This window comes from Tachypleus tridentatus, chromosome 5, assembly GCF_004210375.1.
Source record: "Tachypleus tridentatus isolate NWPU-2018 chromosome 5, ASM421037v1, whole genome shotgun sequence".
In the NCBI taxonomy this organism is placed as follows: Eukaryota; Metazoa; Arthropoda; class Merostomata; order Xiphosura; family Limulidae; genus Tachypleus; species Tachypleus tridentatus.
In genome coordinates, this window is record NC_134829.1 from 46,078,518 (window position 1) to 46,094,074 (window position 15,557).

The 15,557-nt window shown below is 34.7% G+C and overlaps 1 protein-coding gene across 1 annotated transcript in view; it reads right to left on the minus strand.

Moving 5' to 3' along the window:
• Positions 1-2,670: 2,670 nt before the first annotated feature.
• Positions 2,671-15,557, minus strand: part of LOC143250274 (protein Wnt-16-like) — a 41,549-nt gene continuing 28,662 nt past the window's right edge. Inside the window, exon 2 of the mRNA XM_076500738.1 lies at positions 2,671-3,013. Coding sequence (XP_076356853.1) covers positions 2,686-3,013 — 328 coding nt within the window. The 3' untranslated portion in view covers positions 2,671-2,685. The remainder of the gene's footprint in view (positions 3,014-15,557) is intronic.

Genomic DNA, 15,557 nt, shown 5'->3' on the forward strand with positions numbered 1-15,557 from the left:
GCTTCCTGATCCGGGCCCATGGCAGAGATCGAACCTTGAATTTAGCGTTATAATGTTTCTAGTTGGTTAGCATTTCTATAATTAGTATTCTGTAGTAAGATGTAGTGATAAGAAGTGATGTGTCTCCTGCCGTAACAAAGATGAGAAATACATTTTAAGAGTTGAAACGAAAAGAATACTTCTAATGTTACCTCTTTACCAATCAGCTACTTGATAAGACGTCATCTGATTTGTTTAAATTTCGAGGTTTCTGTTCCTTGTTAAGCACAGATTTACAGAATGGGTTGTCAGTGTTATGTCCATCACGAATATCGAAACCCAGTTTTTAGGGGTATGCGCCTTCAGCCATTTCAGTATACTTTTAATACTCTTTAGTTTCACATTAGTTATAAGTAAAATAAACCATAATTCACTTTAATACCTTCTGTTTTCTATAACGATTACGTAAAAATTTTGTGAATGCAGAGTAAGACACAACACAACAACTCTTGTCACGATATAAACAAGCGATCTTTCAGTGTGAATGTAGAGTAAGAACCAACTCTTGTCACGATATAAACAAGCGATCTTCCAGTGTGAATGCAGAATAAGAAACAACTCTTGTCACGATATAAACAAGCGATCTTCCAGTGTGAATGTAGAGTAAGAAACAACTCTTGTCACGATATAAACAAGCGATCTTCCAGTGTGAATGCAGAATAAGAAACAACTCTTGTCACGATATAAACAAGCGATCTTCCAGTGTGAATGCAGAGTAAGAAACAACTCTTGTCACGATATAAACAAGCTATCTTCCAGTGTGAATGTAGAGTAAGAAACAACTCTTGTCACGATATAAACAAGCGATCTTCCAGTGTGAATGTAGAGTAAGAAACAACTCTTGTCACGATATAAACAAGCGATCTTCCAGTGTGAATCCAGAGTAAGAAACAACTCTTCTCACGATATAAACAAGCGATCTTCCAGTGTGAATGCAGAGTAAGAAACAACACAACAACTCTTGTCACGACATAAACAAGCGATCTTCCAGTGTGAATGCAGAGTAAGAAACAACTCTTGTCACGATATAAACAAGCTATCTTCCAGTGTGAATGTAGAGTAAGAAACAACTCTTGTCACGATATAAACAAGCGATCTTCCAGTGTGAATGTAGAGTAAGAAACAACTCTTGTCACGATATAAACAAGCGATCTTCCAGTGTGAATGCAGAGTAAGAAACAACTCTTGTCACGATATAAACAAGCGATCTTCCAGTGTGAATGCAGAGTAAGAAACAACACAACAACTCTTGTCACGACATAAACAAGCGATCTTCCAGTGTGAATGTAGAGTAAGAAACAACTCTTGTCACGATATAAACAAGTGATCTTCCAGTGTGAATGTAGAGTAAGAAACAACTCTTGTCACGATATAAACAAGCGATCTTCCAGTGTGAATGTAGAGTAAGAAACAACTCTTGTCACGATATAAACAAGCAATCTTCCAGTGTAAATGTAGAGTAAGAAACAACTCTTGTCACGATATAAACAAGCGATCTTCCAGTGTAAATGTAGAGTAAGAAACAATTCTTGTCACGATATAAACAAGCGATCTTCCAGTGTGAATGTAGAGTAAGAAACAACTCTTGTCACGATATAAACAAGCGATCTTCCAGTGTGAATGTAGAGTAAGAAACAACTCTTGTCACGATATAAACAAGCGATCTTCCAGTGTAAATGTAGAGTAAGAAACAACTCTTGTCACGATATAAACAAGCGATCTTCCAGTGTGAATGTAGAGTAAGAAACAACTCTTGTCACGATATAAACAAGCGATCTTTCAGTGTGAATGTAGATTAAGAAACAACTCTTGTCACGATATAAACAAGCGATCTTCCAGTGTGAATGTAGAGTAAGAAACAACTCTTGTCACGATATAAACAAGCGATCTTCCAGTGTGAATGGGTAAAAGTTATCAGTTAGGCTTAAATATTTCACAACATTAAAGTATGTTACGAGCATTTCAGTTGTCATACTAGATGTATACATGAAGATCTCACAATATATCTTACAACTTATGTTCTGAAAAAACACACGATCTGTTTATAAGTTTGGGTCTATTTGACTTCACTACATAATAAAAAATACTTAACATATATACAGGTAGGATCTTTACAGGGTTTCGGTCTGACTTCATCATATAGAAAGAAATACTTAACATATATACAAGCAGGATCTTTACTGGGTTTCAGTCTGACTTCATCATATAGAAAGAAATACTTAATATATATACAAGCAGGATCTTTACAGGGTTTCAGTCTGACTTCATCATATAGAAAGAAATACTTAACATATATACAAGCAGGATCTTTACAGGGTTTCAGTCTGACTTCGTCATATAGAAAGAAATACTTAACATATATACAAGCAGGATCTTTACAGGGTTTCAGTCTGACTTCATCATATAGAAAGAAATACTTAACATATATACAAGCAGGATCTTTACAGGGTTTCAGTCTGACTTCATCATACATTAAGAAATATTTAACATATATACAAGCATATAGGAACTTCGGTTCATCACTGATTTTTATAATTGTTTACTTTTCACAACAGTACACAAGAACGTATAGAACTTAAAAATGCGACAAGTATTAATAGTCATTTATTTATAATAATTAACCACAGATGTTTTTAGATGTGTTTTTTATACTAATGTGGAAACAATGTAAAACTGAGTAACGAAAATACCTCTTTCTAGAGTTTGCTGGAATACGTTGTTACCGCCCTCTGGTGTACAGTTCCAGCGTTCGTGTCTGAATTGACGCTGACACTCGAGGATTCCCAACTTAGCTCCGGCACTTACTGCTTTGATAGCATCAGGGAATTCTTTACAAATTTGAATTTGTTTGGGAACCAAGTCAGGAACAAGGGCACATACAGATGTCTCTGGACTGAGAGGCTGGTCAGATTTAGGAACTCCATGAACTGTTGACCCAAGTTCAGGGTTGGTTACTCCTACAATAGCTAGGTACCTGTGTTAGGAAAGAAAGATCTGTATTGCACGTATAAATATGCTAGATATATAAAACAAACATAAAGTTAGATATTATTACCCATGCATGAATAAATGACATTCTCGTTGCATACTTATAAGTTGTATAATATATACACAGATTGTCTTTTAGTCAAATTACCTGTACCTTTTTATTTATTAGTTACTGATATGCACAATTCTAGCCGTAAAACACCTCTAACAACATAAATCTGCCAGACGTCAAAACAACAATAATAAGTAACTCAATCAGCCGTAGAAATACCTCTAACAATATATCTCTGTCAGACGTCAAAACACCTATAATATATATATCACAAAAAATTTAAAAAGTAACTAAAACAACTCATAGGGGATTTTTTCATTAATGTTTGCAGACTTATAACGCTAAAATACAGGTTTCGATTCCCAGCGGCGGACGCAGAAGATAACCCAGTGTAGCTCTGCTCTAAGAACAAACAGTCAAACTTAATGAAACGCAAATATCCTCTCTGGATTACGACTTCAAAGAAAAATGGTTAAATAGATGGACACGCGTTTCGGTAGTAACATTTCGTATTGCATAGTTCACATTGTTTGTTCTAGAGCAAAAGAACAAGCAGACAGACTAATTGTTTGTCCTAGAGTAAAACGAAAGAAAACAAGAACGCTGAAAAGCAATCAAGAGATTTATTACAACGCAGGAATGTTCCACCTTCACAAAAGCGGGTTGGAAGGTGTAAGTTACCACTACGGTTAATACAAGTAATTACCTACATAATTAAATTGCATTTGCACACCATCCCTTTCATTACAGGGGTAAACATGTGATAAATAACAATAAGTGTAACACCCATTTAACTCGCTTATCAGTTAGAATACTTATGACGTTATGACTTTACTACAATTAATTTAGAGCGTTTCAAATTCCATTACGTAATATAGCGCAATGAATCTCGTACGACTCGTGTCTGGGTGAGGTGTCTTGAGGCGGGATCTTATTTATTGGCGGTAATTAACAACATATCACGAGGTGAAAATCATTTCTCTACGGCTTAGCCAACCCTTTATTTGGCAAGAAACCCGAGAATACTAAAGAAGGTTCAAGTGGGGTCACGGCTAACCCACATACTTAAGAAAGGAAACTTTCGTATTTAATATCAGCACAAGAAGTGTTCTCGGAACAGGTTCTTGCAGAATTAATATACCTTGTTCCACTGATAGGTGGGTGCAAACGATTGTCAGACACCTGCATAAAACCTATCTTAGTTAATCGGACCACCTGCGAAATCAAAACTAGACAGGCGGGAAAAAATATTTTGTGACTGAAACAAAAGGAGTCGATTAGTAGTATTCTTCATACATATAGAAATATATATGAATAATATATGTATGTGGTAACGTGGTACAGGTACGCTTAAGGTAGTTTTAACATGGGAATAACATATTCTATCAAAATTACGGGCATATATGTGTGTATATATATGTAGAACACTGTTACATTATTCGTAACATGTTAGTAGGATGCTGATAGGTTTCAGTCAGCTTAGCGAGCCCCGCTATACGGTCGATTTTTTCACCAGTACATCAGAAAGTTATGTACAAACATGACTGCCGAATACGTGATATTCAAGGTAAAGTGGTATCAGTTCGAGATAACTTTTCATATATGTGAACACACACAACTTTAAAGCGCCGTCTATCTTTGACAGCACATCGTTGTTTCTAATTTATACATAATATTACAAAAATAGTTCTGGGACAGTACATACCAAGCTATGAATGTACTCGTTTCTTAAGACGGATTGCTGTGCAGGATATTAGTGTTGTGTAGGGTATGTGTGTTGTGACGGATTGCTGTATACGATAATAATGTTGTGACGAACTGCTGTGTAGGATGTGAATATTGTGACGAACTGCTGTGTAGGATGTGAATATTGTGACGAACTGCTGTGTAGGATGTGAATATTGTGACAGATTGCTAAATAAGAAGTGAATATTGTAACATTGTTGTGTAAAAGGTGAATGTTGTGACGGATTGTTGTGTAGGATGTTAATGTAGTGACGGATTGTTGTGTAGGATGTGAATATTGTGACAGATTGCTAAATAAGAAGTGAATATTGTAACATTGTTATGTAAAAGGTAAATGTTGTGACAAATTGCTGTGTAGGATATTAATGTTGTAACGGATTGTCGTGTGGAATGTGAATGTTGTGATGGATTGTTGTTTAGCATGTGAATGTTGTGATGGATTGTTGTTCAGCATGTGAATGTTGTGACGGAGTGTTGTTTAGCATGTTAATGTAGTGACGGATTGTTGTGTAGGATGTTAATGTAGTGACGGATTGTCGTGTGGAATGTGAATGTTGTGATGGATTGTTGTTTAGCATGTGAATGTTGTGACGGAGTGTTGTTTAGCATGTTAATGTAGTGACGGATTGTCGTGTGGAATGTGAATGTTGTGATGGATTGTTGTTTAGCATGTGAATGTTGTGACGGAGTGTTGTTTAGCATGTTAATGTAGTGACGGATTGTCGTGTGGAATGTGAATGTTGTGATGGATTGTTGTTTAGCATGTGAATGTTGTGACGGAGTGTTGTTTAGCATGTGAATGTTGTGACGGAGTGTTGTTTAGCATGTTAATGTAGTGACGGATTGTCGTGTGGAATGTGAATGTTGTGATGGATTGTTATTTAGCATGTGAATGCTGTGACGGAGTGTTGTTTAGCATGTGAATGTTGTGACGGAGTGTTGTTTAGCATGTGAATGTTGTGATGGATTGTTGTTTAACATGTGAATGTTGTGACAGATTGTTGTTTAGCATGTGAATGTTGAGACGAAGTGTTGTTTAGCATGTGAATGTTGTGACGGAGTGTTGTTTAGCATGTGAATGTTGTGTCGGAGTGTTGTTTAGCATGTGAATGTTGTGAAGTTTGTTGTTTAGCATGTGAATGTTGTGACAGATTGTTGTTTAGCATGTGAATGTTGTGACGGAGTGTTGTGTAGCATGTGAATGTTGTGACGGAGTGTTGTTTAGCATGTGAATGTTGTGTCGGAGTGTTGTTTAGCATGTGAATGTTGTGAAGTTTGTTGTTTAGCATGTGAATGTTGTGACAGATTGTTGTTTAGCATGTGAATGTTGAGACGAAGTGTTGTTTAGCATGTGAATGTTGTGACGGAGTGTTGTTTAGCATGTGAATGTTGTGACGGAATGTTGTGTAGCATGTGAATGTTGTGACGGAGTGTTATGTTGCATGTGAATGTTGTGACGGAGTGTTATGTAGCATGTGAATGTTGTGACGGAATGTTGTGTAGCATGTGAATGTTGTGACGGAGTGTTATGTTGCATGTGAATGTTGTGACGGAGTGTTATGTAGCATGTGAATGTTGTGACGGAGTGTTGTGTAGGGTTCGTAAATATCAGAAGCTCTTGACGGATACCCAGTATTTATTCGTGAGTAAAGGAAACCTGGCTGGGGTTTGAATATTCTGGAGCCTTAGCTGAATAACCCCAGTGAGTTGGAATAAAAATAGCAAGGGGAAAGGCAGTCAAGAACAAACAAAGAGTTTGTTTACTGGATGAGAAGTCCACTTCGGTCCATTCAAGTCCACTGTAAGAATATGAGGAAGGAATATATGCCCACCAGCCACCTGAAAGAGTGTTGCGAAACGTAAATGCCTATCTGGGATTAAACCTATAATTCAGGATTTAGTGAGAGTCCGAATTGTGGGTGATCACATTCATTGTACACAGAAAGTGCTGTGCTGTCACTTTACTAACGAGCCACAATCCATGTGTCATTCATCACATCCGTGAGTGACAAGATCTCGCGAAGATTAAATGTTTTTATGGATATGAGATGAATGAATAGAGGTTTACCTAGAATATAACATTTTGCTTTGAATACGAGAAAATTCAGCGTGCGTATAATTAATGTAATATGTTTTGAGTGCATGAAGGATGCACATGGGTGTAATAACCAATATTGAACATTTAGTAAAGAGAGAATACACGTGTATTCGGTAATAAATAAATGGGTGTTCATTAATCTATATCCTACAAAAAGCTTGTTTTTTTTTGTTACTTATTGAATCGTGAATAGCCAATATGGTTGTTTCTTAAAAGTGATAATTATTTATTGTATTCTACTGAAAAATTCGATTGATGCAGGTTTATCATCACAATTACCAATGTCTTTGGTCACTGATTGATTAAAGAATCCCTCCTCTCATTGCGGCGTGTATAAGACTTTTTAAGAGTAACCACTTGAAACACTGAAGTATTTATACCTTAAATAATGTTCACTTAAAACCATCATACAAAAGTATGAATGCATGTTAGTGGTTTGGGCGTTTACCTACACTTAGAACGATATTTCGGAGTAAAACTATATCCTGAGTTGTTATTTTTATTATCATTATTACTTGGCTTTAGATAGAGCAAAACTTTTCTTGCAACATTTATTTTTATACAACGCCTTCTATACACCTAAAGGTTACACATTTTCTTTCTGTAGCTATATTAATACCAGTGATAAATTTGCGCCGGTCGTTACACGAGGCGGAACAGACGTAAGACTATCGCATGTCTCGAAAACGTTTTAACAGCTGCGAGATAACTTATTTTCCACTGCCAACCACTTTGATAGTATGCTACACGTGAAATATTCGGATGCCACTCAGCACTGCAGTACTTCTAAATATTTCCATCACATCCAAATCATAAGAAAGGTTTGGTTTGTTTTGAATTTCGCACAAAGCTACTCGAGGGCTATCTGTGCTGGCCGTCCCTAATTTAGCAGTGCAAGACTAGAGGGAAGGCAGTTAGTCATCACCACCCACCGCCAACTCTTGGGCTACTCTTTTACCAACGAATAGTGGGATTGACCGTCACATTATAACGCCCCCACGGCTGAAAGGGCGAGCATGTTTGGCGCAAAGGGGATGCGAACCCGCGACCCTCAGATTACGAGTCGCTCGCCTTAATTCGCTTGGCCATGCCGGGCCATAGGAAGGGTCAATATAGATTTAGTACTTTATGTTACCTTACTATGAAATAATACACTTTACCAACTTAATCCAATTCACACCGTGACAGTCGCTGTCATTCGAATAGAGTTTCACCCATTGCTGTGTCTGTTAAAAATAAATTGGCAAAAAAAATCGAGTTACAAACACAAATAAATGTAATATATTTTTGGGAATGTACTACACGTTTCAACAGATCATTGGTTCTGATATTCATTCTGTCCAAGGTACCTGTCTACCTGAGGAAGACAAGCCAATGTTCTGTCAATATGTTTCACTAAAATAAAGCACTTCGTTATTCTTATAAATTACCGTTTCCAAATTTGTTTTATACTAGTTGGAGGACCCATTCCTTGGACGGAAGTTATGCAAATGTTGTATTAAGGAAAGGTTATCTAAGGTCATGTAAAGTTGCTTCCCTTATATATAATTGTAAAAAAGTAAAAACACCCATAAAAAATTGCAAAACACAAAATATTAAAACACACATTTACATTTATATTTGGTTAGACTCAACAAATCTTCAAGCCAAATTTGGTGGAGATCTATCAAGAGAGGGAGAAATTGTGGTAAAGAAAATCTTTCATGTCAAATCTGGTGAAGGTCTATCCACTTCTCTGAGGTAGTGATGAAAAAGACAGAAACGAAATATCGCTCGTGAAAACCACAAAAACGCAAAATCTAAACTTTAAAATCTCTGTGTATCTCCCAATAAACTTCGAAACAGATTTGGTGAAGATCCATCATAAGAGTAGAGTCAGTGATAAAATAAACGCAGAAACTCCAATAAAAACTGCAAAACTGAAAATTTGTTTTTTCCCTCCACGGACCTGGTAAACATCCATACCCTGCGAAATAGTTACATGGGCATAGAACAGGCAGTACTGTTATATTTATATGAATTAGCATAATGTGTGTTGATACTGAAGTAATAGACTGTTGTATTCCAGCTGGTCAAAAGAGACCTGACTTTGTGAAACAAATCTCGTAGTCGTTGGATACAGAAGATCCAATATGGCTGACGTATTATTATTGTACAATATTATTTTTCTTTAGCCACAAATTATTTTCAATAACTAGAAAAGAAAAATATTCTCACATTTCAAATGTAATCTCTTTTATTCTTCTTTGTGTGTAAAACAAACACTTTCTAACAAAACACAAAGATAATTAATTTTGCAAAGTATAGTTGGTACATACGTTTCCTTTGGTTTTCGATAAATACAAAGTTACACAATGGGATATCTGTGCTCTGTCAACCACAGCTATTGAAACCCTATGTTTAGCGTCGTTAGCTTGCAGACTTACTACAGAGGGGCGTGGTCTGTAATAGAGAGAAAATAATTTTGCCTGCTTTGTATGCTTCAGAAATTTTGCGTAAAACTACACAGGGCTACCTGCAAATAACCGTCCCTAATTTTGAACTGCTTGACGAGATGAAGGGCAGCTAGTCAAAAGCACCCCTTTTCCTCATCCACGCCAACTCTTGGTCTACTTTAGTTTGACAATAGTATGGTTTAACCGTTACTTCTATAATGCACAGACTGCTCCAAACTGCGCAGAGAGTTTCTGAGACAGCAGGCTGCGAAAAACTAACTCTCGAAATCAGAGTTCGTGAACGACAACCACCGAGATCTAACATTCCAGTAATGATTAAGATTTCTACATATCTCGACCTGGAAACCAGACACAGTTGTATGGTGGGTGATTTCAATCAAATTTTTAACTTGTTATTAGTTGACGACGATATATTTGTTCAATGTATTGCTAGTAATCAAATATTTATTTTCAAACAAGTTAATTCACCTTACTGAAATATACATGACGAAACTGAGTCGTTATTTTGTGATGTGAAACACAAATGTAAGTTCTCTAATATCGGTTATCAAATTATAATAATCACATTAAACTTTTTTAAACGTTGTGGTTTCAGTACTACCTGATTTTTCCAGTTTAAAACAATGTGCTGCACGTGGAGTCAGATTTCAAACGTATGATTTCCTGAAGACGACAGCGCCAAACTAAAAAGGTTACCAGCTGTTTGGGATATGACAATGAGATTCAGTAAAAACTAAGAAACACAGAAACTAAGTAACCGAAACGTCATGTAAACACAGTGTAGAAAGATTTTCCGTAACGAATACATAGTTTCGAAGATAAATTTTTTCACACGTCGCTTTTGCGGTCAGTTAATAGTTTTGACCAACTTGAAACCTTTATAGTTTGTATCACGTAACATGTAGGCAGGAAATATAGGAACATGAACAAGTCCATCAGATTATTTGTAGTTCATGTATTGTACTTTATCTCCTTACTGTTTTCACATATATTTGTATTGATTCGAAAGTCCGTCTTTATAACAAGGCTCTTCTAAATGAATGGAATATTTATTCACACACGACCCAATGAATTCACAGTTTGTGTAGGATAACGACTTAAGTTGATAAATAAAGTTAACGTCCATATGTATTTCTATACGAGAACCGGACAAAGTCGTGTATTGGATGATTTAAATCTGAGTTTTGACCTTTTATTCATTAATGACAATGTAAATTTACGATATTTTACAAGTAGTCAAATACTTACCTAATTAATTTATCAAGTCACACAGTTGATTTATCTATGCTTGTTTTACTAATCGAACAGTACACAATAACGAAACAAAATTAAGTTTCTTACAGTTTAAACTAGAACATAGCTTTCGTTTCTGTCATGGATCACGAACAGCAATTTTGTGTGGTGTGTTTGCAATTTCCATAATTTATAGAAATAGTGATAGACAGTCGTATGACCTGAAACTACAACTTCTAATGAAGCACAAAAATACATCCATCATCAAGCGACAGGATCTCTGACCCTCTTTTAATTTAAAAAACAAACACACATACTGATTTGTGTCTGCATTGTGCACTACTAGTGGTATCCACGTGCTGATAAATTAATCTAAGCCTTAATCTGACAAAAGTCTGTCTATCTCCGCTTGTAATGAACGAACCGCTAGACCGAGTTTAACTAAACCTGACATGTACCTCAGGTATGTGACATAGCGGGTCAGCGATCGGAACTTATCCCTTTTCCTTGCTATGTCACTCCCGAGAACCCCTATGTCTGTTCTCGTGCGTTGGATAGTCACATCAGCTAGTACGCAGTAAGATACATGTTTGTAGCCTGTAACAACAGCTGGTTAATAAATGGCCACAAAAACTGAGTATTTTCAACGTAAGTTATAGATGGAGCCCCATCACTTACTAGTGAGATTATTCAATTAAATCAGTAATGAAATATAACATATCTCAATAAGTAATCATTGTAAATCAAACCATATTACTCAACCTATTGTTGTAAGTCAGTAATTAAATATAACATATTTCAATAAGTAATCATTGTAAATCAAACCATATTACTTAACCTATTGTTGTAAGTCAGTAATTAAATATAACATATCTCAATAAGTAATCATTGTAAATCAAACCATATTACTCAATCTCTTGTTGTAAGTCAGTAATTAAATATAACATACCTCAATAAGTAATCATTGTAAATCAAACCATATTACTCAACCTATTGTTGTAAGTCAGTAATTAAATATAACATATTTCAATAAGTAATCATTGTAAATCAAACCATATTACTTAACCTATTGTTGTAAGTCAGTAATTAAATATAACATATCTCAATAAGTAATCATTGTAAATCAAACCATATTACTCAATCTCTTGTTGTAAGTCAGTAATTAAATATAACATACCTCAATAAGTAATCATTGTAAATCAAACCATATTACTCAACCTATTGTTGTAAGTCAGTAATTAAATATAACATATCTCAATGAGTAATCATTGTAAATCAAACCATATTACTCAACCTCTTGTTGTAAGTCAGTAATTAAATATAACATATCTCAATAAGTAATCATTGTAAATCAAACAATATCGTTCAATCTATTGTTGTAAGTCAGTAATGAAATATAACATATCTCAATGAGTAATCATTGTAAATCAAACCATATTACTCAACCTATTGTTGTAAGTCAGTAATTAAATATAACATATCTCAATAAGTAATCATTGTAAATCAAACCATATTACTCAACCTATTGTTGTAAGTCAGTAATTAAATATAACATACCTCAATAAGTAATAATTGTAAATCAAACCATATTACTCAACCTATTGTTGTAAGTCAGTAATTAAATATAATATATCTCAATGAGTAATCATTGTAAATCAAACCATATTACTCAACCTCTTGCTGTAAGTCAGTAATTAAATATAACATATCTCAATAAGTAATCATTGTAAATCAAACCATGTCGCTCAATCTATTATTGTCTTTTGAAGCTGTTTCATATGGCGTCTATTTGATTTTTTTCACAAATCAGTTTTCTTGATTTAATATTTTTGTCAGTATTGTTACACGTTGATAAAATTTTTCGTCAGTTTAATTTTCTTACGCGATGATATTTACGTTATTTTTAAGATCTCACTAAGGTCTTTCAGGTATCAGTTTTTGGTTTTCATATTAGCGGGATATTTTGATGTATATTTCAAAATATAGAAATACGGTTGTAGAATAATTAGATCTCTTATGTGTGTACGGTAGATATAACTCAAATCAGGAGTGCTTTCGTGCATGCTTCTTAACCTTATCATATGTTTATCGTTTTAAGACTTAGAAACACGTGTTTATTATTACTAAACGATAAAGTTATTTCTGTACATTGTTACATGTACGTTGACGCTGAGATAAGAGTCTTTGGACAACGTGTGTAAACTCATTAAACAATGGAACAGGTCAAAACGTGTCACTTTGAGTAAACAAATCAAGCCATATTTTCAAGAAGATATTATCGTCTACATAAGAACAAAGGGAAGAGATCATTAGATGTGGTTACGCCAAGTACGAGAGTACATTGATTTCCAGTGAAACAAAAGTCACAGTGTATACTTTAGTAAACAAAAGCTACACTGTAAACCTTAGTAAACTGTTTATGATATACGAAGCGTGGCATTGAGGACCATAATTTCTATACCATATTTTTCAACTTAAAAGTCTTTCTGAACATATGACACTGGATCTGTCGTTGCAATGATGTAATTAATTAATTAATTTTAAACACGTGTCTATTATTAATTTATTCGTAATTTCCAGGATGGTTAGAGGATATAACTTTTACCTGCAGGCTCGAGTTCGAGTCCCCGAAACTGAATTTGCTTCCCCTTTTCAGACGTAGGAGGGTTATAATTTGACGGTCATTCATACCATTTGTTGCTAAAGAGTAGTCCGAAATTTGACGGTGGTTGGTTTGACTAGTTGCCTTACCTCTAATATGTTACTTCTGAATTACAAACGTCCAGAGCAAATAGACCTCGAGTATCCTAGCACGAAATTCAAAGGAAAATGCAAACCAGACCATGATAAATTTGATCATCTCATGCTCGAACAATAACACAAATACACTCAATGAACAAGTCTTAGAATGCAAACAAACAGAATCATTTTACTGCTTATTTATGAGACATTTGACGAGTTATTTCTGGAGAAGAATAAATAAACTATTTTATGTGTTGTGTACAACTGTCTGTGACAGTAAGGACTATTTGTTATGTGTCGTGTACAGCTGTCTGTGACTGTAAGAACTATTTGTTATGTGTCGTGTACAACTGTCTGTGACAGTAAGGACTATTTGTTATGTGTCGTGTACAACTGTCTGTGACAGTAAGGACTATTTGTTATGTGTCGTGTACAACTGTCTGTGACAGTAAGGACTATTTGTTATGTGTCGTGTACAACTGTCTATGACAGGAAGGACTATTTGTTATGTGACGTGTACAACTGCCTGTGACAGTGAGGACTATTTGTTACATGTCGTGTACAACTGTCTGTGACAGTAAGAACTATTTGTTATGTGTGACAGTAAGAAAGAGTTAGGGTTATGATAAATAAATCCCATGAATACAAAATCCTAAGTGTTATAGCTGTATGAGAAAGTAAGAAATTACTAGAGTCATTATTAATAACATAGTGATAATAATATAAAGATTGTGTGATGATATGTTAACCATTGAGTGGGTAAGATGGCGTAAGGTGTTGTAACAGTGTGAGATTGTGAAAAATAGCCACAATGATGAAAAATAAAGTGATTAATGTTTTATATATATATATATATAGAAATAGGAGAGTAACTATGTTTTCTTCCTGGCAATTGAAAACTTTTGTGCCGTGTTAACAACGAAGCTTTGAAAAACAACAACGTATTTTCCGGTATTACTGAGATGTCTTAGGACTTTTGTGTGTCCATTCTATACATAGATTATTGTTTTTGTTTTCTAATCCTTATATAAATAAACAGCTAAGTGGGTGGTTGAAACTCAGCTTTCGATGGTTTTGGGTATACCCAACCAGTAAAGTTGATGGTTGAGGCTCAGCTTTCTAAACTACTGATATGCACAATTAACATATCATGATGACAAGAAACCTACTTAGGTTAGCCTGAAGATGACCTAATAAGGTCGAAACGTTGTTCTCTACTTTACTAGTAAACGTGTTAATACCCATACCAGCCATCCTGAGATACAATTAATATATCAGTGTTTCAGAAGAGTTGATAATTAAGGTCCAGTTTTCTGTAAGTCCTGACAAATACAACCGTAAACGTGGATAACTCAGGTTCATTTTTATGAGGTCCTGATGCATCCACATAGTAGAATACAAGAATATTTAGTAAATTATTGCAGTTTGCTGAAGTAACTTTTGCCTCAAGGAAATATTACATATTATATCATTTAGGAACAATCCATTTCGAATGATGAATTTCTTACATACATCTGTCATGTTTTTAATATAAGCAATCTGAACACTCAGGACATGAAATATAGCAACAATTTTCTGTAAGAAACTTTTAGACAATTTGAAAGTGAAAAATGTTCGAATTTATCTCTTGGAATGTTTATATGAAATAAAGCATTTCACGAAGTGTGGTTCCTATTGTTGCATTAAAAACGGTGTTATTCACGATCAGACGATGCAATTAACTCCAACCATTAAAGGTTTAAGTTTTATTGTGAACCGTTTTATAATTCTACTTAGATTTATTAATGTGTAATAGCTTTTATTATCTAATTCCATTGGTTTGTTTTTCAATCAAAAGCTAACCTTTATAAAATCCAGTGTGTGTGCAAAGTTCCTCCCTTTTCTATAAATCATAAAAGCCAAAATGCATTTCTTGTGATAGAATAGTTCGATTATTGCTTTCCTATTACGAGTTTAGTGACACGAGTGAAAAAAGGCCGTGAAACCTTATAAGTGTTGTGAGTGTTGGAATAATAATTTTAAAGTAAAGATGTAGTGTGGGATCACCTAGCCTAAAGCCAAGTAGATAAAATTTATCATGAAAGTAAAGATAGTTAAACAGAAATCGTTTCTGAAATAAACTATTTTTGTTATATCACCAACATTTTTGATTTAAAAAAAACTTTAATCAACGGAAGCTCTAAATTCAGAAATCAACAAATTT